The 21,680-nt window shown below is 39.1% G+C and overlaps 1 protein-coding gene across 1 annotated transcript in view; it reads left to right on the top strand.

Annotated features, from left to right (window-relative positions):
* The first annotated feature begins 11,239 nt into the window (after positions 1 to 11,239).
* Positions 11,240 to 21,680, top strand: part of EPM2A (EPM2A glucan phosphatase, laforin) — a 43,283-nt gene continuing 32,842 nt past the window's right edge. The window contains exon 1 of the mRNA XM_084284057.1: positions 11,240 to 11,552. Within this exon, the coding sequence (XP_084140183.1) occupies positions 11,291 to 11,552 (262 nt within the window). The 5' untranslated portion in view covers positions 11,240 to 11,290. The remainder of the gene's footprint in view (positions 11,553 to 21,680) is intronic.

Below are 21,680 nucleotides of genomic sequence, written 5' to 3'. Positions count from 1 at the left end.
GAATCGATGCAGTGATCGAGGGCAATGCAACCAGAAAGCAAACAAAACAAAACAAAAGAGAAAAAAAAAAAAAAAAGAAAAAGAAAAAGAGGAAAAGAAAAAGAGGGGAAAAAAAAAAAAGGATAAAATAAAAAGAAAAAAAAAAGAAAAAAAAAAGAAAAAAGAGAAAAAAAAACAGTACCTTTGAATATTGTATCGGACTCGCAATATACTGTAGGTGTTGCTCAGCGCATTGAGAGGGCACATTTGAGACATATCCCAAAGGACAACTTGTTTCTAAAATTTAAGGGGGTGTTATTTTTGGTGGAGCAGCGAGTGCACCCGTATTGTATTATTCACGTGTGGAGCCACACCATATTACCTGGTATTTTCGCAGAGGGTAACACACAGCTAGCTGCTGACCAGCTAACTAATATGACCCTGACTGCCCCGGTGCCTCAGTGCTGCAATCAGAGCAGGCCTTAGTAATGGTAAAAAATTTAAATACAGGTCTTTGGGAGGGATCCCAGCCTCTATTAACTTGGGGTCGAGGGTATGCTTGTGTCTCCACAGGTCACAGACCAAGATAGGTACCAGCAAGGCGAGTAAGGCCATGGCTGGCCTCCTTATAATCACCACTGTTGTTGGTTATTGCCAGCTCTGGGTCTCCATCCAACCACACTGCAACATCTGGGTCAACCTCGCCAACATGACAGGACAAGAAGCGATGTGCCTGTCCCTGGCTAGTGCTAATGACCCGTTTACGACATGTCTGGTGGCTGGTGGGGAACCCAGCAGATAACAAAGACTGGACTGTCTACTTGCCACAAGCACCCCTAGAGCCACAGGAATTAGATATTCTGGGATGTGTAACAGCAACAGCATGTGTAAGGTTCAGTTGCTCCTTATTGCAATGCATCTCTTTGGTGTAATTATACAAAACTATAATAACATCATTCCTTTTGCTAGGAACTACTCTGCTTGGCTGTGGGATCGACTGTGGAGTGGACGCCCCTAGGTACACCCTGAGCTTTTTCCTTGGAGGGGCCTCCTCTCTCAGCCACTCACCGCGGGAGTAGACAAGGACCTCCACTTATTTTAAGTGATATTTTCCTGTGGTATGAAAGGGAAGTGCAAGAGGCCTCATTGCGTGATTGTGTGATTGTGCTGTGCAAGTGAGAAGCAGCATCGCTGCGAAGCAACATCCCTAGCACTTAGTGGCTTGTTGACTGCTGCAGATTCTAGTAGGCACGCTACTTTACAATCATAATTCTGCTTGTGGTTTTTACCCTGTTGCTTATTGTACCTTGCTTATTGCAATATCTGCTGTGCTTGATAGAAAAATCTATAGAAAGTGTTTGGTTGGTTGAAAATAAAAAAGGGGAAATTGTGGGAAAGGAATTTGCTTTGTGCTGTTTCACACGTCCCTGAATTAGAGATAATGAGGAAACAAGCAGTAGAAACAAAAACTTGAGCAAGGTCGAGATAAAGTAACTTGGCTACAGTGTTAAAGATGAGCTTGGCAGTGGCCAATTGCTAGCTGGCATGAGGCGCATGTCTGAGGGTCTCTAACCAATTTTATGACAGATTCGGGTGCGTGGACAGTGCACGGGGCTACAGAGAAAGTATATGTAATAGTGAAAAATGGCAATAAACGTCTCCTGTTCAAGAGCCATCAGGAGTCCTTGTCCTTCATCCCTTCAGAATAAGAGCATGATAGTTGCGCAATCACTAGTATAGCCACCAATGAGCAAGCTTGCCAAGCAGCGTAACAGGCAAGTGCAAAGACGCTAAGGATAAAAAAGCAAGAATGCATACTCAATAAACGCTTCAGTTGCATACCAGCCTGGAGTCGTGTGCTTCTTTCCCTTCACAAAACAAGTGTTAATACAGAAAAATAAATGTAAGACAAGAGTAATCGTTCTCCATCAGTACTCACAGAAATGTTAACAGAACCTGTTTACTTGGGAAAGACTGCCAGCAACTTGTTTATCTGACTTAGAAGTACTTGGCTGAAAAATGATGCCAGCTGGATTTGTTATGTAAATAAAACTTTCAACAGATTTTTGAGTATTTTTGGTTTCAGTAGAACAGTATTTAATTTGTTAGCTACAGGGATATACGTGCTGTACGTTTTCATGTTTTGGCACATGATGATTCTATTAGTACTTCCACAGAAAAGAGGTGTTTGTGAGGAAATGAGTGCATTCCATTTATTTCCATGCAGTTTTTAAAGCAGTCTAATCCAGGTCAGACTGGCTGCTGCTTAAAATGTGTCTCAGTTCTAGCACAAAGTAGTTCCCTAAGTCTGAAATAAGCTCTTGTAGGTGATAATGTGCAATTCATCCATCGCTCTAGTCAGCTGCCAAGAAAGAGTTCAGTAGCTTTCTCTTTATATTTTTCTGGTTGATGAAGTGTCCCTAAAGAAAAAGCTGTTAGATTTGCAAGTGTTTGTGAGAAGCAGAGAGGATTTGAAATGTTCAAAAAATATAATACCCAAATCACTAGCTGAAATTTCATTAGCCACTTATAATTTTGAGTTGATTATATGCGAACTTGAACAAAACCCATACAGCTTTGCAGACAGTTCAGCAGGGAAATGCTAGGCCTCTCTTGAATTCTACCTAGTCCAGACAGTGAACAGTTTGTTTGCATTACTCCTTTTTCCTTCAAAATCTGTTCTTTTCTTTGCATTGTTCTAAACAATGATATCCCATTGGCTGTCCCCAGTGGGACTCCTGATTTGAAGTCATATTAACCTAAATTACATATATGCAACACTTAATAGGTTTATAAATAGCAATTAGTTACATTTTCATGAAGTTAAAACTTTCACCAATGTTAAATACTCAAATACAGGGTAAAACTTAGAAAATGCAATTTGTATTTCTAAAGAGACTTAATCCTTTATGTGCTGATAAAATCGATAGAAGTTACTGTTTATCTGTTATTTTTAAAGTCCTAGGTTTAGACTTCTAAATCTGAATGCTTATTCCTAGAGTCGCTTTGAATCTTTCTCCTGTTAAGTGAAGGCACTGACAGCCAGTATTTTTGCATTTTACACTTTTTAAATATGAGGAAAGAAACACCCACCTTCTAAGGTTTAGTGTTTTAAACATGTCAGAGAACCTCATTTTGTATGGAGACATGAAGACCAGAATGACATGAAGACTGATTTGTGTACTCTCCTTAAAGAATACAAAAAGGAGGAGCATCAGAAAATAAATTTAATTTTGTTGTTCCAACAGAAAATGCTACCTTGACTCAGTTAGTTTTGTTTGTTAGCAAACAACACTGGACTCAGCTTTTGCACTATTAAGTCTAGAAAGATGTAAGGCTCTTGCTTGTTCAGTACAGATCTTTCTGGAATAAAAAACAACACTGAAGTTCTCCTTCAGATGATTGTCGTCTATGAATGTGGTAAGCCTGCAATTGCCATTTCATCTGTAGTGCTTGGCTTTGAGCATCCTATAGCATGGATTATTCAACTGATCGCGTGGTGCAACAGGCTTGATCTTTGTAAAAGCTGTTGATATTGGCAGCTTTGACAAATTGTTTAGTTCCATCCTACAGCCAAATGGTTGATAAATACCAACAAGTATCCACAGACGGTTTCTAAGGGAACTTGCATATTAAAATAAAAATATTAAATGTGCCTTTCACATGCATAATCACTTGTTGGTAACAGTTGAAAACGCTGTCAATTATTTTAGGTTGTTTAAATATTTCTGTATATTAATAGAGTTTATATACTTTGAAGGAAATAAGTGAATAGAGAAAATGAGGTAGTTCAGAGATAAAAGGTACAATAAGTAGTCTATTATACTTGGAATGCAGAGTCAGTACCTCACTTAATTTGCCACTGTTCCTGATTGAGGAAGAACGATGTAATAGCACTGGTAATATTCACTAGGTTGGGACTGATATTCTGAAGTTCTCATTATGGAAGCAACAGATGGAGTTACCACATTCAGATCTTTGAAATGCTGAGGGATAGTTCATTTTGTGTGCCATTTAATGCAGTCAAGGTAGTGAATATTTACAATATCACTGATAACTAAAGTAAAAAAAAAAAAAAAGAAAATAGTCTGTTTATGTATTCAAACCTACAGTATAATTGAAAATAGAGAGCTTAATTGTTGCTTTCACTTTAAGTCATTTTAAATATTGATGTTTGCTAAGGAAATCTAGGAACTGCTTGTCATCAAGTGCTCCATTGTGCTGCCCCTGTCAACTCAGACTGGCCGTCACACTAGTCTAATAGCTTTCCCTTTTCTTCTTTAAAAATATTTTAACCACTGGGATAACTGTAGTTAGTAATAAATTAAGAACTCGTAAATGTATGCAGTGTAAAGAACTGTTTTTTAAACAAGATTAAGCTCTTGGGAACTTGGAACACAATATTCTACTACGTGCGCATGTAAAAGAAGTACTGCATGCCACGAAGAATGGTTGCTTGGCTGACAGCAATTGAAGAGTGCTTGAAGTTTGCATTGGACTAGTTCCAACAATCTCCATATAAATACGTTTAAAAAAAAATCCATTTAATTGATTTAGGGATAGGACCTTGAAAAGTGAGAGATCAGAGCAGGATTTATTCTACAAGTTTCCCAGACGAGGAATTTGCTCAAACTTGACCTAGTTCTGATAACTTAAGAAAGCAGTTTCACTTACCTATATATCTGTATGAGTGAGGGGGATCAGTAAGGTTTTATAAAAGCCTGTAATCACAGTAATAACGTTTGAAGTCATGAGTGACATACTCAAGGACTATTCAATTTTTGTCAAATTAATGCCTGTTACTAATCTGTGAGCCTATGAGCTTTTCTCTTTAGATGTACCTCAGAACCAAAGAGGCTTTTGGCAACAGGATTTTTATAGCACTAAGTTTTCCATAATGATCTTAGCTTGGGAATATTGTGCCTATGTACGTGTACAGGTAATGTAAAATAATGGAAACCAAGAACGAATCTCTAACTAGGATAATTAACTGTAGGTGCTAATTTTCAATACATTTAAAAGCACTGGGGGGAGGAGGGGGGAGAGAGAGAGTCATAAATTTGAGACAGCTTGTACAATTATATTTTCATGCAGTGAGGATCAAAAAGTAAGTACTGCAAAGATCTTGTAATTTGTGCTCATACCTGCTCAAGACAATGTAATATGTACGTGTAATGTACAAACATAACTCTGCAAGGAGAGTATTCGTATGCTGCCAAAGAAGTACGTATTCCTGTACTTCAGAGACTGTTACAATATTGCTCATTAATGTGACTGATTCATTTTCAGGTGGATGTCCAAAACATCTTTTCTTCCAAACAGGTGGAGGGAAAAAAAATAAAATCAACCAAGAAATGGTCTGCTAGTGACTTACAGCCAAGGTACAGCTCTTGAGTAGAGCTGTGGCTCTGCGTTGGGACTACCTTGTGGGACTGGCTGTGCTAATGGAAAGGCATCTGTGGGAGAACTCGAGCTCCAGTGGAAACAGGTCACTATGGTACACAGCAATACACACACACCAAATTAAGTAGCAGGAGTCCCCTGCCTATGATCTAGTCTGCAAAGTATGTCATACACATCTTCTGTCTCTTGGCTGCAAACTGTTGCCATGACCTGTGGAAGGTTGCTATGTTTCGGGCTGTTTATGCACTCATTCTAAGCTGCAGTTCATATTTTCAAGGGTTTTTAATGGTTGATGAAAATAATGTTGGTTCCTTGGAAAGGATTATTTCTGTGTCTGTTAAGTGAATTCAGTGAAGCTTGTCAGATCAGCTGAAATGAAGTTTCTTTAAAAGAAAGACAATTACAATTGACAGACTGGTGAATACATGAAACCAAGAAGATGAGGAAGCAGCAATGTATTGGATTGATATGGTGGTACAGCATCATCTTGATACAAGAAAATAGATGATGTAGATACTCAAGATCCCCATATGCTGTTATCTACCTAAGCATTAAATCTACTTCTTTACTAGCTTTGGCTAGTGATGCAATCTCATGTGTGTGGTGGGACTGTCAGGTAGGAGGCAGTGTGATTTCTGGATTTTTTTTTTTTTTCACTCTTCTTGCCCCTTTACTTGCATTTTAAAGATAATTGCTTCATCCTCCTCCACTTTCAGCCTAAGGAAAATGCTCTAAGTTGTGTTTGTTTTTTAATGTAATTGAAGGAAGAAATTGATAAGGTCAGTCACCAATAAAATGGATTTCTTGTTTTATGAGAAGCATATAAAAAACAAAGAGATCTATTGCTCAAGAGTATATTGGGGACAAACTTTTCTTGTTTAACTTTCCCACAGCTGCTTTGTAAACAGGAGCATTCTTTCACCTTTTACACAACAGAAACTGTTTTGGATTTTTTTTTTTGTTCCTGAATTCAGGATTAATAATCTAGTCATTTATGTTCAGAAAATAACTAATTAAGCATAATTTATAACACTAAAGTGACGCTGACTGTAAAGACCATGTCAAATGCTTTGCCCTGTAATGCTGTGTGTGACATGGTGAAGTCACACATAAAACAGTAGCAAGAAAAAAAAAATTCACAAAATGAAAAACAAACAGTAATTTTTTCTTAACATGGCTACAGGAATATAACATAAAGGAACCTCCTGTCAACAAGTGATTTGTTGGGGGTCCAAAGATCCCTGAAGCTGATGGTGCATTAGTTAGGCTGGAACACAGCTACTAGAGTCTCTGCATCTGCTTTTGAAGATGGTAGGAGTGTGTAAGTCTCCACAAAGAAAGCACGTTATTCTACTTAAACTGCTATATGGCATGTTACTTTTGGGGCAGATTGCATTTTCTGGAGTGTGCATTAATGGAATAAAATTGTGGTATTCCATGTCAAATGCTTTATGTTGTGCCTTGTTGCACAAGGCCTGAAACTCCCTTTTTTTTTTTTTTTTTTTTCCTGAGATAAGTATTTTAATGAGAAACCTCACACTCCATTGGTGGTAAAAGGCTGGTTTCAAACAGCATACATGATCATGAGTACCAATTTACTGTTCCATACCACTTTTCACTTGAGAACCTCAAGGTACTTTGCAATCAGTAAATCTTTACTCCTCCCCTAAGAGTTCACAGAAGCCCTCTGAGTAAATCCAGGGTCTCTTTTCTGTCCCTTTGTGCGAGGTCAAGGAGCCACATTGATGCTAGGGCTACCAGAACTCCAGCTCTGCTTGGGGACGTACTTCCTTGGCATGGATTTCCCACAACAAATACATAAGGCTTCCCAAGATCATCCAGCCAAGAACCGTGTGGGTAACTGCTTGAAGCAAGAATTTAGCTGTGTTCTGGGTTTGTCTGCGACATTTGTTGATATGTGGGCACTGATGAGGCTGATAGGGCATACTGAAAGGGCCGTCTGGTGAATTATATGGGGACTTTCTGCAGCTTCCAACACATTTCAGGCTGGGGAGGATGCAGAGATGGCTTTTTGTTTTTACTGGATTTATAAAAACCAAACCCACTAGAACAGTTATTTCTGTGTTACTGTAATGTTATTGCAAATTTATGCTGTCTAGTTACTTTTAAAGATAAGGAACTATTATTTTTAAGTTAAGGAAATATGCTATACCAACCTCTGTGCAAAAGTGAAAAAAAAAAAAAAAAATCTCCTGTAGTGTCCTACCTATTATTTGAATACAATTTTCCAACACAGTTCCTGAAATGGTTACTCATGCCAGAACTCCTTAGCTTAGTCTACATAAAAGGCTGCTATTAGCACTAAGTAACTAAAACAGCACATGGAGTTATCACTCCCCTGAAACAGCACCTAAAAATGACAGAAATGGACTAATAGTGCTTATCTGGCAACAGGTTCTTAAAATCTTTAAGCTGTTTTCAGTCTCCACACTTTACTGCATAATACACAGGTATTCCTTTTTACCAGAAAGACTGTACAGCATGCTGCTTTCTCCTTCCTATAATTAGAGCAAACATTTGGAGATTGCAATAACACTCTCTCAATATCTTTGCAAGAAAGAAAATAACCTAAAAAGGGAAGAAAGGCTAGTCTAGGAAGGAGCACAGCTAATCTAAACATCAACCAAAACTTGCAATCAGGGAAAAAAACAAACCCAACCACTCCTAAATGCCTTCCCTTCTTCAACCAGATCCTTTCAGGATCTGTGTTTTGGTTTTGTTTTCCAAACTCTGTCTTCACTACAGATTTCCCTACTTGGAAATATTATCATTTGAGATCACTACAGCAACAACAGATAAAGCTGTGCCAAGCTGCAAACAGGCCCATGGTGTAAAAGTTTGCAATCTGTAAAGGACATGCATGCTACAGACACAGGCTACCCTACCGTGGAAATATTACGTTAATCTGTCATTTCAGTAGTGTTCATGTTGTTCAGAGAGCCGTGTGCTATTTCTGTATTTAGTAGACACGTCTCAAATAAGCAAATTGTGAAGAAAAATTCGACTTGGAAAGTTGAATTGTGGATTGTCAAATTCTAGATTACTGTCTTTATTATAATTTCAGCCAGTGATACTTTTGCTATAAGAAAGGGCTTTACTTTTCAAATTTCCCATAGGTAACAAATGATTCAAAACGCTTAAGTTCATGAAAATAACAGGACAACTTTGTGCCAGGAAAAGACAGTAGAAGAAATCATAGGGCCTTGTGTAGCTTTAGGAAACTACAAACATTGCTGTGTTGCTAGTTTGTTGTTAGATTTGAAGCAGCTCTAGGCTCCCACTTAGTAGACTGTGTTGGTCCAAGTATCCTGCTTGAACCTAAAGTGTAAAGGACACGAAAGCACAATTTATATTATCAAAATTCAGACAGGCCACAGTGTTCAGATGGTAGTTTATTCTCACAGAAATGAACAGTTAACACTAGCTTCTGGGACACTTAAAAGTGATTTGATTATTAGGATTCTGGCATGTTTACAACAAAGCTTTTTGATGAGACCTGTAAGGCTTGCCAATTTGGAAGAAGGACCTAATACAACAAAACCAGGAAATAGTCCCGTCTAAGTTTGAGGTTGCAGAAGATGATCAGCTTATAGGGAAGGCTTTTAGGTTTGAGAATAGTGTTGAGAACTGCAGGGAAAGAGTGCTGGTCATGCAATACAAGGATAAGGGGTCATTTTGGCAAATGAAACTGTTTTTTTGTTAATGCCTTAGGGTCACACTTAAAAGTAGATTTAGGTTATAGCAATGGCCCAACAGTGAAAAGTACTTCTTCAACTCCTGCAATCCCAAATAATAACAGTATATGTAAGCCCCACCATGGGCCTTTGACTCTTGCTAAAATGCTAATTTAGAGATGAGAAATCCATAGACCATGCAAAGCCAGCAATGGAAATAAAAACACATTTTAATTTGCTTCTGAGCTTGAAGCCAAACCTTATGGTACCTTTAGCTCACCAGTGAACTAATTAGATCCCCAGATCCAGTGATAATCCCCTTCATCCTGCCTGCAGACCTTACCCAGGCCTCAAATTGATAGTATTCTTCAATAAATATTGTTCTATCTGTGCTGCCCCCAACCCACAGGACTCCAGAGTCCCAAGCCAATCTCCAATTTAATTCTTATCTCAGTCTTGCAGCATTCAGCAAGAAATACAGTTTTTCATTTTTTCTTGTTTTCTCTCCCAGTGTTAACCCTAATCTGAACTATAACCACAGCCTGGAAAGCTATACAGCCATAATCCCTTGACAATCCAACAACAACAACAAATAAACAAAACAAAACAAAAACAAACAAACAAAAAGCTCAAGTCTTCACTTAGTACTTTGCGAGAATGGCCCCCTCATTTATTTAGGTATAGCCTGGAGACCCATTACTGATAGTCATTTACCTCTCTCAGTCCCAAACACTCCTCTTGACCCTGTGGGTTTCTGAGGGAGGAATGTGCAGGGAGTCAAGCTTGTCACTTCCTGACATCTTCAACCTTAATCCAATACCCAATATTGGCAGGCCCAAAATGGATTAAAGCAGGATCTGGAGAAGAAATTGATTAAATTAGCTTTAAACCTAGGATTTTGCACACAATTAAAAAATTTCTTATGACTCTACATAGCTTACAGGTCTAAAGTGAGGGCTCAGTACTTACAGGCACAAAGAAATTAATGTTTGTCTTAAGGTACATATGTGTTGCTGGTCTCTTTACATTAAGGCTTAGACAACATCCAGGAACTGAATTATTGGATTGTTGGATCCTTTAATTTCTTAGCTTGAACGGTGCCTGGAATGAACAGCAGCACATGGTTTTAGATAGATGCAAGATGCTTTTAAGGCTTGAATTTTGGGATAGAAAACTATCATTACATTCTGTATTGCCCATAATATTAAAATGAAGGTGTATGCTAAAGGAGTAGATATTTGAAAGACAATTATGAGATAGGTTATGGGTGACTTGACTGTAAGGTTGAGGGAAAAAAAAAAAAAAAAAAAAGATTAAAATGAGTTGCTTTGTTTGACAAAAGCAGTAGCGCTCCAGCAAGGGTTGGTGCTAGCAGAAATGGATGGAGGACTGCCAGAATTCCCTCAGCTTTGGTGACGTCTGGGACAGTGGTGGCATGTCACTTACACAAGTTCAATGAGGATCAGGGAAAATGAGCTAAAGCATTCTTAAAAATAAATTTGGCTGCACATAGTCTTCAGCATGTCATCACCACTGAATGCATGGAGCAAACAGCCACCTTCTGAGGCAGGACTTCTTTTGACTCGCTGAAAGGCTTTCATCCTGTTCCCAGACCCTGACCTACATAAAGTTACTGCTCCTTCTGTTTCTGTCCTTAAATGCTTCTGCAGCGGGTGTATTCAGACAAGGACCGTCCTATAAATGGTTGGATCGCCTCCTTTTTTCTCAGCCTTTGTGTAAACCCTGAGTATTGCTATGGGCAGGAGTTGCCAGATTACAGCCAGCAGGGCAGACCTGCATGCATGCAGTTGGGACGTGATTTTTAGGCAGCTTTGCAAACATTTCTCCCCCGAGAAGATACAAACAGAGAACATATCAACGCCTTGAACACCTAGGCTTTATTTAAGACTATTCCTCGAGAATTGCTTGTAAGACTGCACGACAGCAGGAATTCAACAGCGTGCGTCCTGCACTGAGTGAAGCAAGTCCCTCAGGTCCAAGTGCCGCCGCTCCAGTCACCCTGCACGATGTGCAACCATGGCTCACAGGAGCTCAGTTTCCGAGCCCCACCACTGCTGCCCGTCCCCGTCCCCGTCCCGGTCCCGGTCCCGCCCCGGAAGGCCGCGGCGGCACGGAGCGGCCCCCTGGCGGCGGCGGGGCGGCGTGAGGAGACGGGAGGCGAGGCCGGCTCGCCGTGTAGCCGGGCGGCAGCCATGCTGTTCCGCTTCGGCGTGGTGCTGCCGGGCCGCATGGCGGAGGGCGACGGCGCGGTGCTGGTGGCCGGCTCGCGGCCGGAGCTGGGCCAGTGGGACCCGCAGCGCGCCGTGCCCATGAAGCCGGCGCGGGCGGCGGCGGCGCTGTCGGCGCAGGAGCCGGCGCTGTGGCTGGGCGAGGTGCTGCTGCCCGACGAGGAGGCCGCCAGCCCCTTCTGGTACAAGTTCCTGCGGCGGCAGGGCGGCCGCCTGCTCTGGGAAGGTAACGCCGAGCTGCGCCGTCCTGGCGGCCTCAGGGGGCTGGTTGAGCTTTGCCACAGGAATTACAGGGAAAAAAAAAAAAAAAAAAAAAAAAAAGAACTGGGGAGAAGCGCTCTCACGTCTTTTCCAGCCCCTTTGCTGTCGCAGTCCTGCTTACACCGTGCTTCTCCCGTGCGGTGTGACATGCTGAGCAACTTCGGCATGCAGGCGGCTTAGTGAGCTGGCCTGGTTTAAATACTGTGCATAAAGTAACACTGCAAAGCTGCCCCTTTGCCTCTTGTCACTAAGGAAAGGGTCAGACTTTGTGAACGAAGGACAGATGACCCGAGAATTCGTGACTGTCATAACATAAAATAGTTTTACAGGCCGTGCACAGAAGTGGCACATTATAAAGCTGTTTCTTTTCATCCATTTTAAGGGCACATACCATGTTTCCAAACTTTTATATGGCCATTCTGCCATATAAACTTAAACATGGATATCGTCATAGCTACTGCATGAAAACACAGTTCACGTCATGAAGTACTGCTTACGTCATGTCATAGCAAATATTTTATTTTTAGTTACAATAAACCTTACATTCTGCCTGTTTTAACCATGTTTTTCTTTTGCAGACGTGCAGGAAAAGTGAATTTATGAAATAAAAATCTTTGCGTCTGTCCAAGGAAGCAGAATTTTTTTTTTTTTTGAAGGTGCCGAGTTCTACATAACATGTCAGTGATACTGGTGTAGAGAGAGTGCTTCGTCACACATGATATAGAAATAATAATTAAAAAGAAAAGAAAAGAAAAGAAAAAAGGTGTTCCAGTATGTAGAGAATCTGTAATTGTAAGGTGATGGTTACTGTCTAGTTCAGAGTAATGTTCCCTCAGGGTAGTTGTCCATAGCTGGGAGTGCCTTTAGTACATGTAGTAGCTTGTCAAAACAGAGTATTCTTATTACTCTGCAGTTCTATTGATCAAGTTTTAGGATTAACCTGTGTGGAATTTTGTTCTTGTCATTGTGTATGCTCAGCAGTTTGAGTTTACAGGTTCACTAGAATGATAAAAGATAAACTGGAATATCAGCCAAAAGTAGTTATTTTTAGTTAGTCACTCATATTAACCCCTTTTTTTCCTAAGTTGTTATTTACAAAAAAAGAACTATGTTTGCCTAAATCCTGAAACTTATTGTTATTCATAGCTCCCATGAAGGGAGTTTAAGAATGTTTTTCTATTTAATAAAATAAAAAAGACTGAAAGATATTGTTTGTCATTTTTTCTGATTTTATTGAGCTATAGTTGAAGATGCTTGACTGTCATCTGCTTATTCTTGAAAAAATCGTAGTTTGAAAAGACATCTATTGTAAAAATTTTTTTTTTTTTAATAAGTAAGTGCTATACTTTGGATATTTACTATTCTATGTGTTTAGAATGAAGATGTGCTTTGGGAGACACTTAGCAGATACAAAACATCTGCAAGAAAGAAGACTTGGGCATGTGGAATAGAGGAAGGTGCAGAATGACACTTTAATTCTCTAAATTTATGAGTTGAGGCATTCATGTATTACCAGAGAAACTCTTGATCAGTTACGGATGTCAGACGTTTACATATTTTGGATGTGAAATAATACAAAACTTGACAAAGTGTTGTATTTAAGAAAATTCCTTTTTTTTTTTTTTTTTTTTTTATTAATATACTTTGCATGAGAATTCCACTGCAAATTATGCATGTTATTTTTACAACCCTAGAGCATATGTTGCATCATATATTTTGAGTATATATTTAGCTCATCCTCATAGCATTCAACGTGATGGGAAAGCTGAAACAGACAATGAGGATTTGTTTCCATGGACTAGAAGAGTCAAAGTCCTGGGCCAGTGTTTGGTGGCTTTTGGGTTTTGCCAGATGGTCTGATAAGAAGCCTTTGGATCAGGCTTGGCCTGTGGGAGGGTTGCTGGCTTGACACCTGTGTCTTGGGGGAAATAGTTTCCCTCTGTAGGAGGATGGGGTGGGAGAGGAGACTTTTGTGCCCCCAGGGGGTCGGATACTTACCTCTTTTGGTTCAGACTGTCCCAGGGTGATGATGCTGGTCTGCATCCAGGGCCTCTAAAGCTGTTGGGCTCCTCTGTCTCAAGTCTCGATTCCTGCATGTGCTGTGGTCCAAATAAGGTTTATTGGGAATGGTGCTTTGCTTACCTGCTGTGAGTCCAGATTAAAGGCCTGAAATTCAGGAGGATTTTGAACCATGCTGCAGTACTTGTGGAAAACCGTTTGATGGTAATGAGCCTCAGAATCTGGGAAGAGTTTCACCCATTAGAAAAGAAAAGTTTAGAAAAAATAAGAAAAGAGTTTTTTTTTTTTTTTTTTTTTTTTTTTTTTTTTTAGCTATATCCTGTGTAGCTTTCTGTACTCTGCTTTTGATGTAGATTCTTCAGAACTGGGTTTATGCATCTCTGAGTTTGGAAAGTACAAGTATATTGTGCCTGATGTCAAAACTAAATAAATTCAAGATGGAGCTTATGCTTGCATTTATTCTTGTGAGTTCATGCCTGAACACTAACCATGCTTTTTCTCTGGTCTAAATAAACAATGCAAGGTACTATGTAAGATACAATGTTCCATAAAAGAACAGACAAAATGCCAAGGGTATGCCCTAAACTGTGTTTTGGTATGATCAAATTCAATCTCCTGACATACTTTCACATAACCATTGGTTTGAGATAGTAGGTGCTTGCTAGAAGCTTTGCAAATGATAGAGTCATGCCAGTTAAAGCTTAGAAGCTTGGTTCTAGCAATTTGTGAATGTGAGCAGAGCCTTAATTCCTTACCAAAAAAAAAAATCAATTCTGGAGAGAAGAGAAAAGGAAATGTCTTGTTTAAATTCACTTGTAACTATTGTTCTCTGTGGTTTCTTGGAGGCCCCAAGCAAACAATAACACACAGTTCAATTTAGAAACAACTATGCTGCACAGCCTCCGACTCCCTGTGTTGACCTTCCAATGTTTCCAGCTCATGCAAGCTTGTTGGTTACAGTATAAGCCCTCTGTTTGATAATGAATGCTTCTCATAACAGTTCAAAAGGACTGGTAAAGTTAGGGTATAATAATATTTTTCATAATATTTTAACAAAACTGGTGGAAATATTACCAGAACTACAACTATTTGCAACTAAATTTTGAAGTATCAAGCACTTGATTAGTAACAATTAGAGCAGTTTGCACGTTTTGCTGTGCATGTGTCCTGGTTTTCTTCTGTGGTTTAAATGCAGCCATCCAGGAGTGGCAGCTTCCTGCTTCTCTTGCTGTATGAGAAAAAGAAACAGGTATGTGGCAGGGGGCTCCTATTCTCTGCTGGTTGTTACGAAGAGTTGAGTTTTTCCCCATATTGCAAGAATTGTTTTACCTACTTTTCAGTGCTTTTTTGCATGCAAATAGGAAAAGGAGCTGCTAGGAGCTTTGATCACTATCCTCCAGGTAACTACACTGCAGCTGAGCCTCAGGGATTACTGGGTGCAGAGAGGATGGGGTGCTTGGTTTCTGGGGGAAGCCTGCGGGTGTGGGTCCCTGTTGTCCCTGGTCACGTCTGGCTGCAGGGTGCTGTGCCCAGTCCTGCTTGTAGTGCAGGTCAGACCATTGGGATGAACCCCCTACGTCTCCTGATCCACCAGGCTACAGGGACTGTGGCTTTGTTGCTTGTCTTTGACAGTGGCCACTCGCTTTATAAAGTGCTTCTACAGAACATTTTGCCCTTAGATCTTCCTTGCTGGATCTGCTTGCCCAGGGCTTGGTGCTGCAGGGGATGAATTAGCTGCCCTAGGGTAAGTAAGGCTTGCAACGCAGCCTCTGAGCTGTGCAGAGCTGGGGAAGATAGGGGCTATTGGTATTTTCCTGGAAATGGCAGAGCTCTTCACGGCAGTTGTTCTCACAGTTTAGTCCAGCTGCATACAAAACGAGGGTGAGCAAGTTATTATTATTATTTTTTTTAATAGGTGTTAATTCATTTTTAATGTGGCAACAGAAACCAATCTTACCTCTTGGCCTCAACTGTGTAGAACAAGAACACTTGCTGATTTTAATGCGGTGATGTTTTAAAGGCAGAAAGGGAAGTTAATACCTAGTTGCCATTCAACTTCAAGAGACTGTAACAGAATAAACAAACAAACAGGGCTAAACTGTAGTGGTATAAGGCACAGTAAAACTTTGAGATAATTCTAGAGAAGTACAATTTAATGCAACATTATTTTTCTTTAATTGAAATGCACTTCTTCTTCTTTCTTCCACAAAGCTAATCTACAGATCCCCAAAGGTTACATAGAATTTCTATTACTAAACAAAGAAAAAACACAAAATGAGAGAATAACATTTCTTTGGTCCTTTTAAAAGAACTATTTTATGTGTCATTATTCCCACTGGGTGTCGCCATTTTACTTGTGTATAGCCAGTGACTGCTTAGCTTCATGCAACTGCTTACAAATTTCATCAGTATTTAGTGTAATCTGTTCCGCTTTTGAAAATAATACAGGATTTTACTTCCCCACCCCAATCTCATTCTTAAGTAGGTAATGTCTGGGAAGGAACATAAAGTGCAATTGGGTTTTGATGGTTGAATAATTATGTATAATATGCTTTTTGTTCATGCAAGGCTATTACTTCCTGAACAATGCTAGATTCCCTAGCACCTTTTAGGTGTGAGGAAACTTTGTTATGATTAAAAGAGAATAATTTTGGAATCTACTACCCAATGCCTCTTTAATGAATGGAGGGGAGTACAATAGCTCCTGTTATTTTGTTATTCAACCCTTTCAAGGCGTAGTTATCGTAAATTACAATAATCATAGATGGCCGGTAACAAGTTTTTTGTTCCATCCTCTCTGTATGTCAACATTAATCAACTTGTACTGAGCAGACATATGAAGCAATGGAGAGTTGCCCAAGAAAGTGCAAAATTAAAAGAATAAAAATAAACATGCACACATACATTTCCCTGGATTTGGCAGGTATGTATAATTTCCTACCCACAGAGATAATCAGGGGCCAGCTCTGGCTGCCGTGAGAGGCTGATAAACATTTGTGCTTATAGTGATGAATTTACAATAAATGTATTACTTAACAAATGCCTTATTTACCATTATTGCCATCATCCACTTCACTCCCTGCCCTCACTCCCAAGGGACAGCAGCATTCAATATGGGTCAAGACTTTATTTTCAATGGTGAGAAACTTCAAGCAGTAATTAGTAACTGCCATGAGCCTTTGGTTAGGATTTTGCCATGGCTACTATCCTGATGTAGCTTTTTTCCTGCCTATAGTTTAGTGATCTTTTCTGGTATGGTCAAAAGCAAAAATCGGTAATATACAGTACAATACCATAGAGAGTTTGAAAGCAGTAAGACTGTATTACATTATGCATTTTATTATCAGGCATTTTTCTATCATCTGCATTTTCTTTATACTTATTTCCACCATCTGTCTAAGAAGAACTTTTGTTTTCGTGAGCTGAATTCCCTTTGAGTTGCTTTTCTCTGGCTTAATCTCCATCTGACTGGACATTTGGCTAAAAATTATGACTATAGTAGCAGCTCCCACTGAGAAACACCTGTGCCTAAGCAGACATAGAGAGAGAAATAAAGCAGGTGTTTTTGCGAGTTGCCTTTGAAAATTCCTATTTTCTCATCTATAGTTAAAAAAAAAAAAAAAAAAGGCCTTGTTGATTAGCAGCTGAAGAGGGCTTTCTTGTAAACCATTTACTTCTAATTCTGGCATAATTAAAATCTATGAAAAGAATGCTTTTAGAAGTAGACTAATAGGCTAACAAATCATGAGTTCAGTCTGGATTTTAATAGATTTAGAACTTCTTTCCCAGGTTATGCATATTAGTCCTACAACATGAGAAGTTGAAGCAGTCTGCTTTAAATCTGACAGAAAATAAATATGTAATAAAATAGTCTTTTGCTTTTTGGATATTTCTTTGGGACTAGCAAATGCAAGGAAACTTTTCTGAAAATCAAACCAGTCATGAACAAGAAGTTAGTGAACTAAGTGTGGCAAGTTAACAATTTTGTCTCAAGTATTTAAGTAATTATTTAAGTAATTCAATAAATTTGCCTACTGTTTTCTGAATCTAATGGGAAGGCAGTTTACTGACAGCAGAAAAAGCATTAAAAAGCAAGGTAAGTGTACTTCTATTAAGCCTGCAAGTAAGGATTAGTACATGACATACAGAATTCAAATGTGTTATTTGACAGTATTTGTCAGAGAGGTAAAAACAAAGGCCAACTGTGCAGGAGCTTTGCTTAGGGTTTAGAAAAGTGGGACTCCCATCTAAGGGTCTGTGGCAGCCTTCCAATGCCAGAATACGTAACCTATTGAGGGGTATTTCTGCCTCCCCTATCTGTTTTTTAACAATCAGTAGCAATTCAGTCTTGGTGGGACTGAGACAGGTCTTATTTCCAGACATGAAAGACTGAATTTCATTCTAACAGGCAGGAGGAAGGCTTTCATGTCAGAGTCTGATATAAAGGGTAAGTAAATTTGAATATTCTAAGTGTAGTGGTGGAAGTCCAGTTATAATCATGTCTGATAATGACACCTTGCAGAATCACATTCAGATACCGTTCAGGTTGCTGATTCAGGAATCAGGTCCAAACCAGAACTTGAGGACTTTCCCTGTTGTAATGTAGGTATGAAAGAAGCTAGCAAATACTTAGGCTTTTAATTTCTTAATTTCAGAGGGTTTTTATACGTTTCATTTAGTTCCTATTCTATTTTTTTTTTAATCTTTTATTCCTTTATTCCATTTCCTTATCTTCAGAATGTTCATAGAGCTTATGATGTTATTAAACTCTTCCAGGGGAATTTCGAAGCATGAACTCAAGATGTTTATTTACCTTGTTTAAAGGACCTAGTTTAATATTTCAGATTGTTTCAGTTGTACCAAAATGAGTCTGTGTGTTGGCAGACTGTTGGATCATATTTTTTTTCATCTCTGTGGTACAACTGTAGTAAAACAGTATCTGAAGGTTTTTCTTTGTATTCTCTTACTGTATGTGGTTAGTTCAAATCTCAGAAGATCCTCTTCTGGTCCCTGTTGATCTTCTCCTAGTCCTTGATCTTTGGACATATTTTTCTTACGTGTATGTTCATCTGTTTTTCCTTCATTTTATTCTTGTCTCAGTCTTTTGCCAGTCCCATTTTTCAGTTATGTGAAGGTCTTTGGTTTTAATCTTTTGTTTGTTTTTTCTTTGTACAGCCAGCTTCCTTAGTATGCCACTTTGATCATCCTTCATATGCATTAAACTAGGAGCCATATGTGCAGTCATGCAGATTTTGAAAGAGCACTCTGTAAAGCTTGAACCGTAGGCATGACTGCTGATTGCTTTGTTCTTGAGCAATTCCCTAGATCAGTGGATTCCACTGAGCAAGTATCAGCAGTAGAATGAGCAACAAGTAGGCTACAAAAGCAATGGGATTTGATAATTTAACCCCTAGAAACTTATTTTTCATTTCTCTGTCAGATAAGCATTTTTGCTCTGAAGAGTCAGACGTATGGAATTTAAACAAAATCATTCTGGACTTTATTGAAGGAAAAGAATGCTACCCCATCATTTAAACTAGGTCCTGTATCTTCTATTAAACTGTTCCAAATTCTTCATGTTCTTTAATTCGGATACCCCACTCAATCATTTAACAAGAGGATTGGTACTGTTCAGATGTTTAACTCACTGCTTTTCATGACTAAATTATACGTGTCTTCAAATGATCTGCATATTTGCCTCCCCAAAATAAACAAAGAAACCATTTTTTGCCACTTGGAAAAAAAATCAATAAAAACAAGATTAAGAAAAGTATTAATTTAGAAGTGGCTTGGACTATAAAAACATGCCCTTCCTGTTGTGTGTTGTTCTTTCTCAAAGTGCATATGTGCTTGCTTTCTTTTCACCAAGGATGAACAGTAGAAAATGGATTTTATTTTATTTTATTTTATTTTATTTTATTTTATTTTATTTTATTTTATTTTATTTTATTTTATTTTATTTTATTTTATTTTATTTTAATTTTATTTTATTTTTTTGCTTTACTACTGTCTCCAGGAAAGATGAAATGCTATTAAAATTCTTCCAACTGTTTGAAGATCCATAATGTTTTCTTAACTTCAAAAATTTAAATTCCTCTTAAATAATTGTTTATATCCTGTAAAATGTGCCTGTAAGCCTACCCAGTGGCCTGGTGCTGTGTGCTCTGAGCAACATGTGAGAAAATGACATTTAGTTCTGAGACCTGTGCTCTTCTCTTGTAAATGCTGCTAAGGGGATGCACAGCTACTTTGCCTGAGCAGAACATTTAAATGAGAGCTGTGATGAATTCCTGCCCTTGAAGACTGATCGAATCACGGGGAATTTATTCAAAGTATCTTGAAGTCTTTGTACAATGTTTGGCTAAGCTTGGAGAGACTAGCCAGTGTAAGGGAAAGATGTATTTATGCACCAAAGGGTTCCTTTTGGTGAGAGTTTGCCTTGTATCTCACATAGGGATTTTACAGTATGCCTTTATGAGTGAAGTCCAGAATACCCAGCTTCTAACTGGGATGCAAGGTCCTCCATATGCTCAGTTTCCACACTGGACTGGCCAGTGGTGCAGGCCTTATTGCTGGTAAAGATGTGATGCACCTGTGGTCCTGGAAGCATATTGGATTGCAGCAAATTTAGAGCTTCAGGTACAGAGATTAAATTTCATCAGTAAACCTTCAGTTTTGGTAACTTAGGTTATGAAATGCTCTGTGTATTTGGGAAATAAGTAAATAATAAGTTGTGCTGAGCACAACATTTCTGTGTGGAATGCTGCTGACTGATTTAGTGAAGTCACTTAGAAGATCCAGTGGGGATCCAAGCCCAAGTGGAGTGAGAAGTTGGTGTGAATTCAAGCAGCTTCAACCATGAGGAGACATGTCCAGACTCTGCATGCATGCAGTCCTGTGGCGCTTCTTTCTGCCCTGGGCACTTTTCTTTCTGGTGCTTGAGCAGAAGGTAAGAAATTAGAAAGGCCACCAAGATATTTCCAATGCACTAAGACTTGGACACAGCTGAGCTTGGTCCTACTGCTTTCATCATGATCTGTTTCCTCCCAGACTAACCAACCATAGCACTCAGACAGCCCTGGGCTAGAGAGAGAGGGATGAGGTGATGTTCTTTTATGTCTGCGGTGCTGCTGGTCACTGCCTGTAGTTAGTACCCTGTCCAACTCTCTCTGCTAGGAATGGAGAAGTCCCACGCCTCAATGATTCAAATCCAGAAAATAATTTGCTTGGCCTATAATGGCAAGGGAGGGGAGAGTATATGTTTCACGTAGTGTACCAAATTTTCATCCTGCCTCAGACAGCTGTTTTGTTCTTGGCACAGACTCTTCCTGTGCTTCTGAGAAGTCTTGAGCTGGGTCTTTGGAGTCACTAAGGCATGATTGCCTGGACGTACTAAGCATTCGTCCATGAGGTTGCATCATGAGGTTGATGCAAAGGGAACTCACGAGGAAAGGTTTATGCTGATAGGGTTAGGAAAGAAAGAGCTGAAGATTGCCTAGGTAATGATTTCTGCTCATGCCCCATGCAGTGCCCATTTTTGTAGTTGTATGTGCTCTGCAAATATATAACAGAAAATGTGATCCTATTTGTTTTCTATTTAAAAAATTGTTTATGATCAGTTAACTTAAATAAAAACTGGTTTAATTGGCTGACTTTTATTTTTGGATAAAATGACTCTGGAAGATAAAAGTTAAGAGAATTCATTCTTTAGCTGTTTTATAGCTGCTCTAAATTATAGATGAGTTCTGCATTAGTCCTCTAAACTTGTCATGTGGCTCTACACCTAAAACTGTTTCCTTGCATTGTTATTTTATAGCATCCAAAAAAATGGTTTTCCTTTGACAAACTCTGCTAGCAGAAGCATGATGTAAACTGATAAAACTGTTTTTACTTAAAAAAAATAAAAAAGAAAAAGAAACAAAAAAAGGTTTCTATAATGCATCTTGTGAAGCAAGTGGTGGCAGGAAGGACTTGTGTGGGAAGATATTATTTGGGAAGTAGGATCTTTCGGATATTACCTGGGTAGTGAAATCACAATCATTTGTGGTAAATGCCTTCTTTTATAACTCTTGCA

This window comes from Netta rufina (assembly GCF_964035555.1).
Source record: "Netta rufina genome assembly, chromosome: 3".
Lineage (NCBI taxonomy): Eukaryota > Metazoa > Chordata > Aves > Anseriformes > Anatidae > Netta > Netta rufina.
The sequence above is the reverse complement of the archived record's forward strand: the minus strand, read 5'-3'. Positions and strand labels throughout refer to the sequence as shown.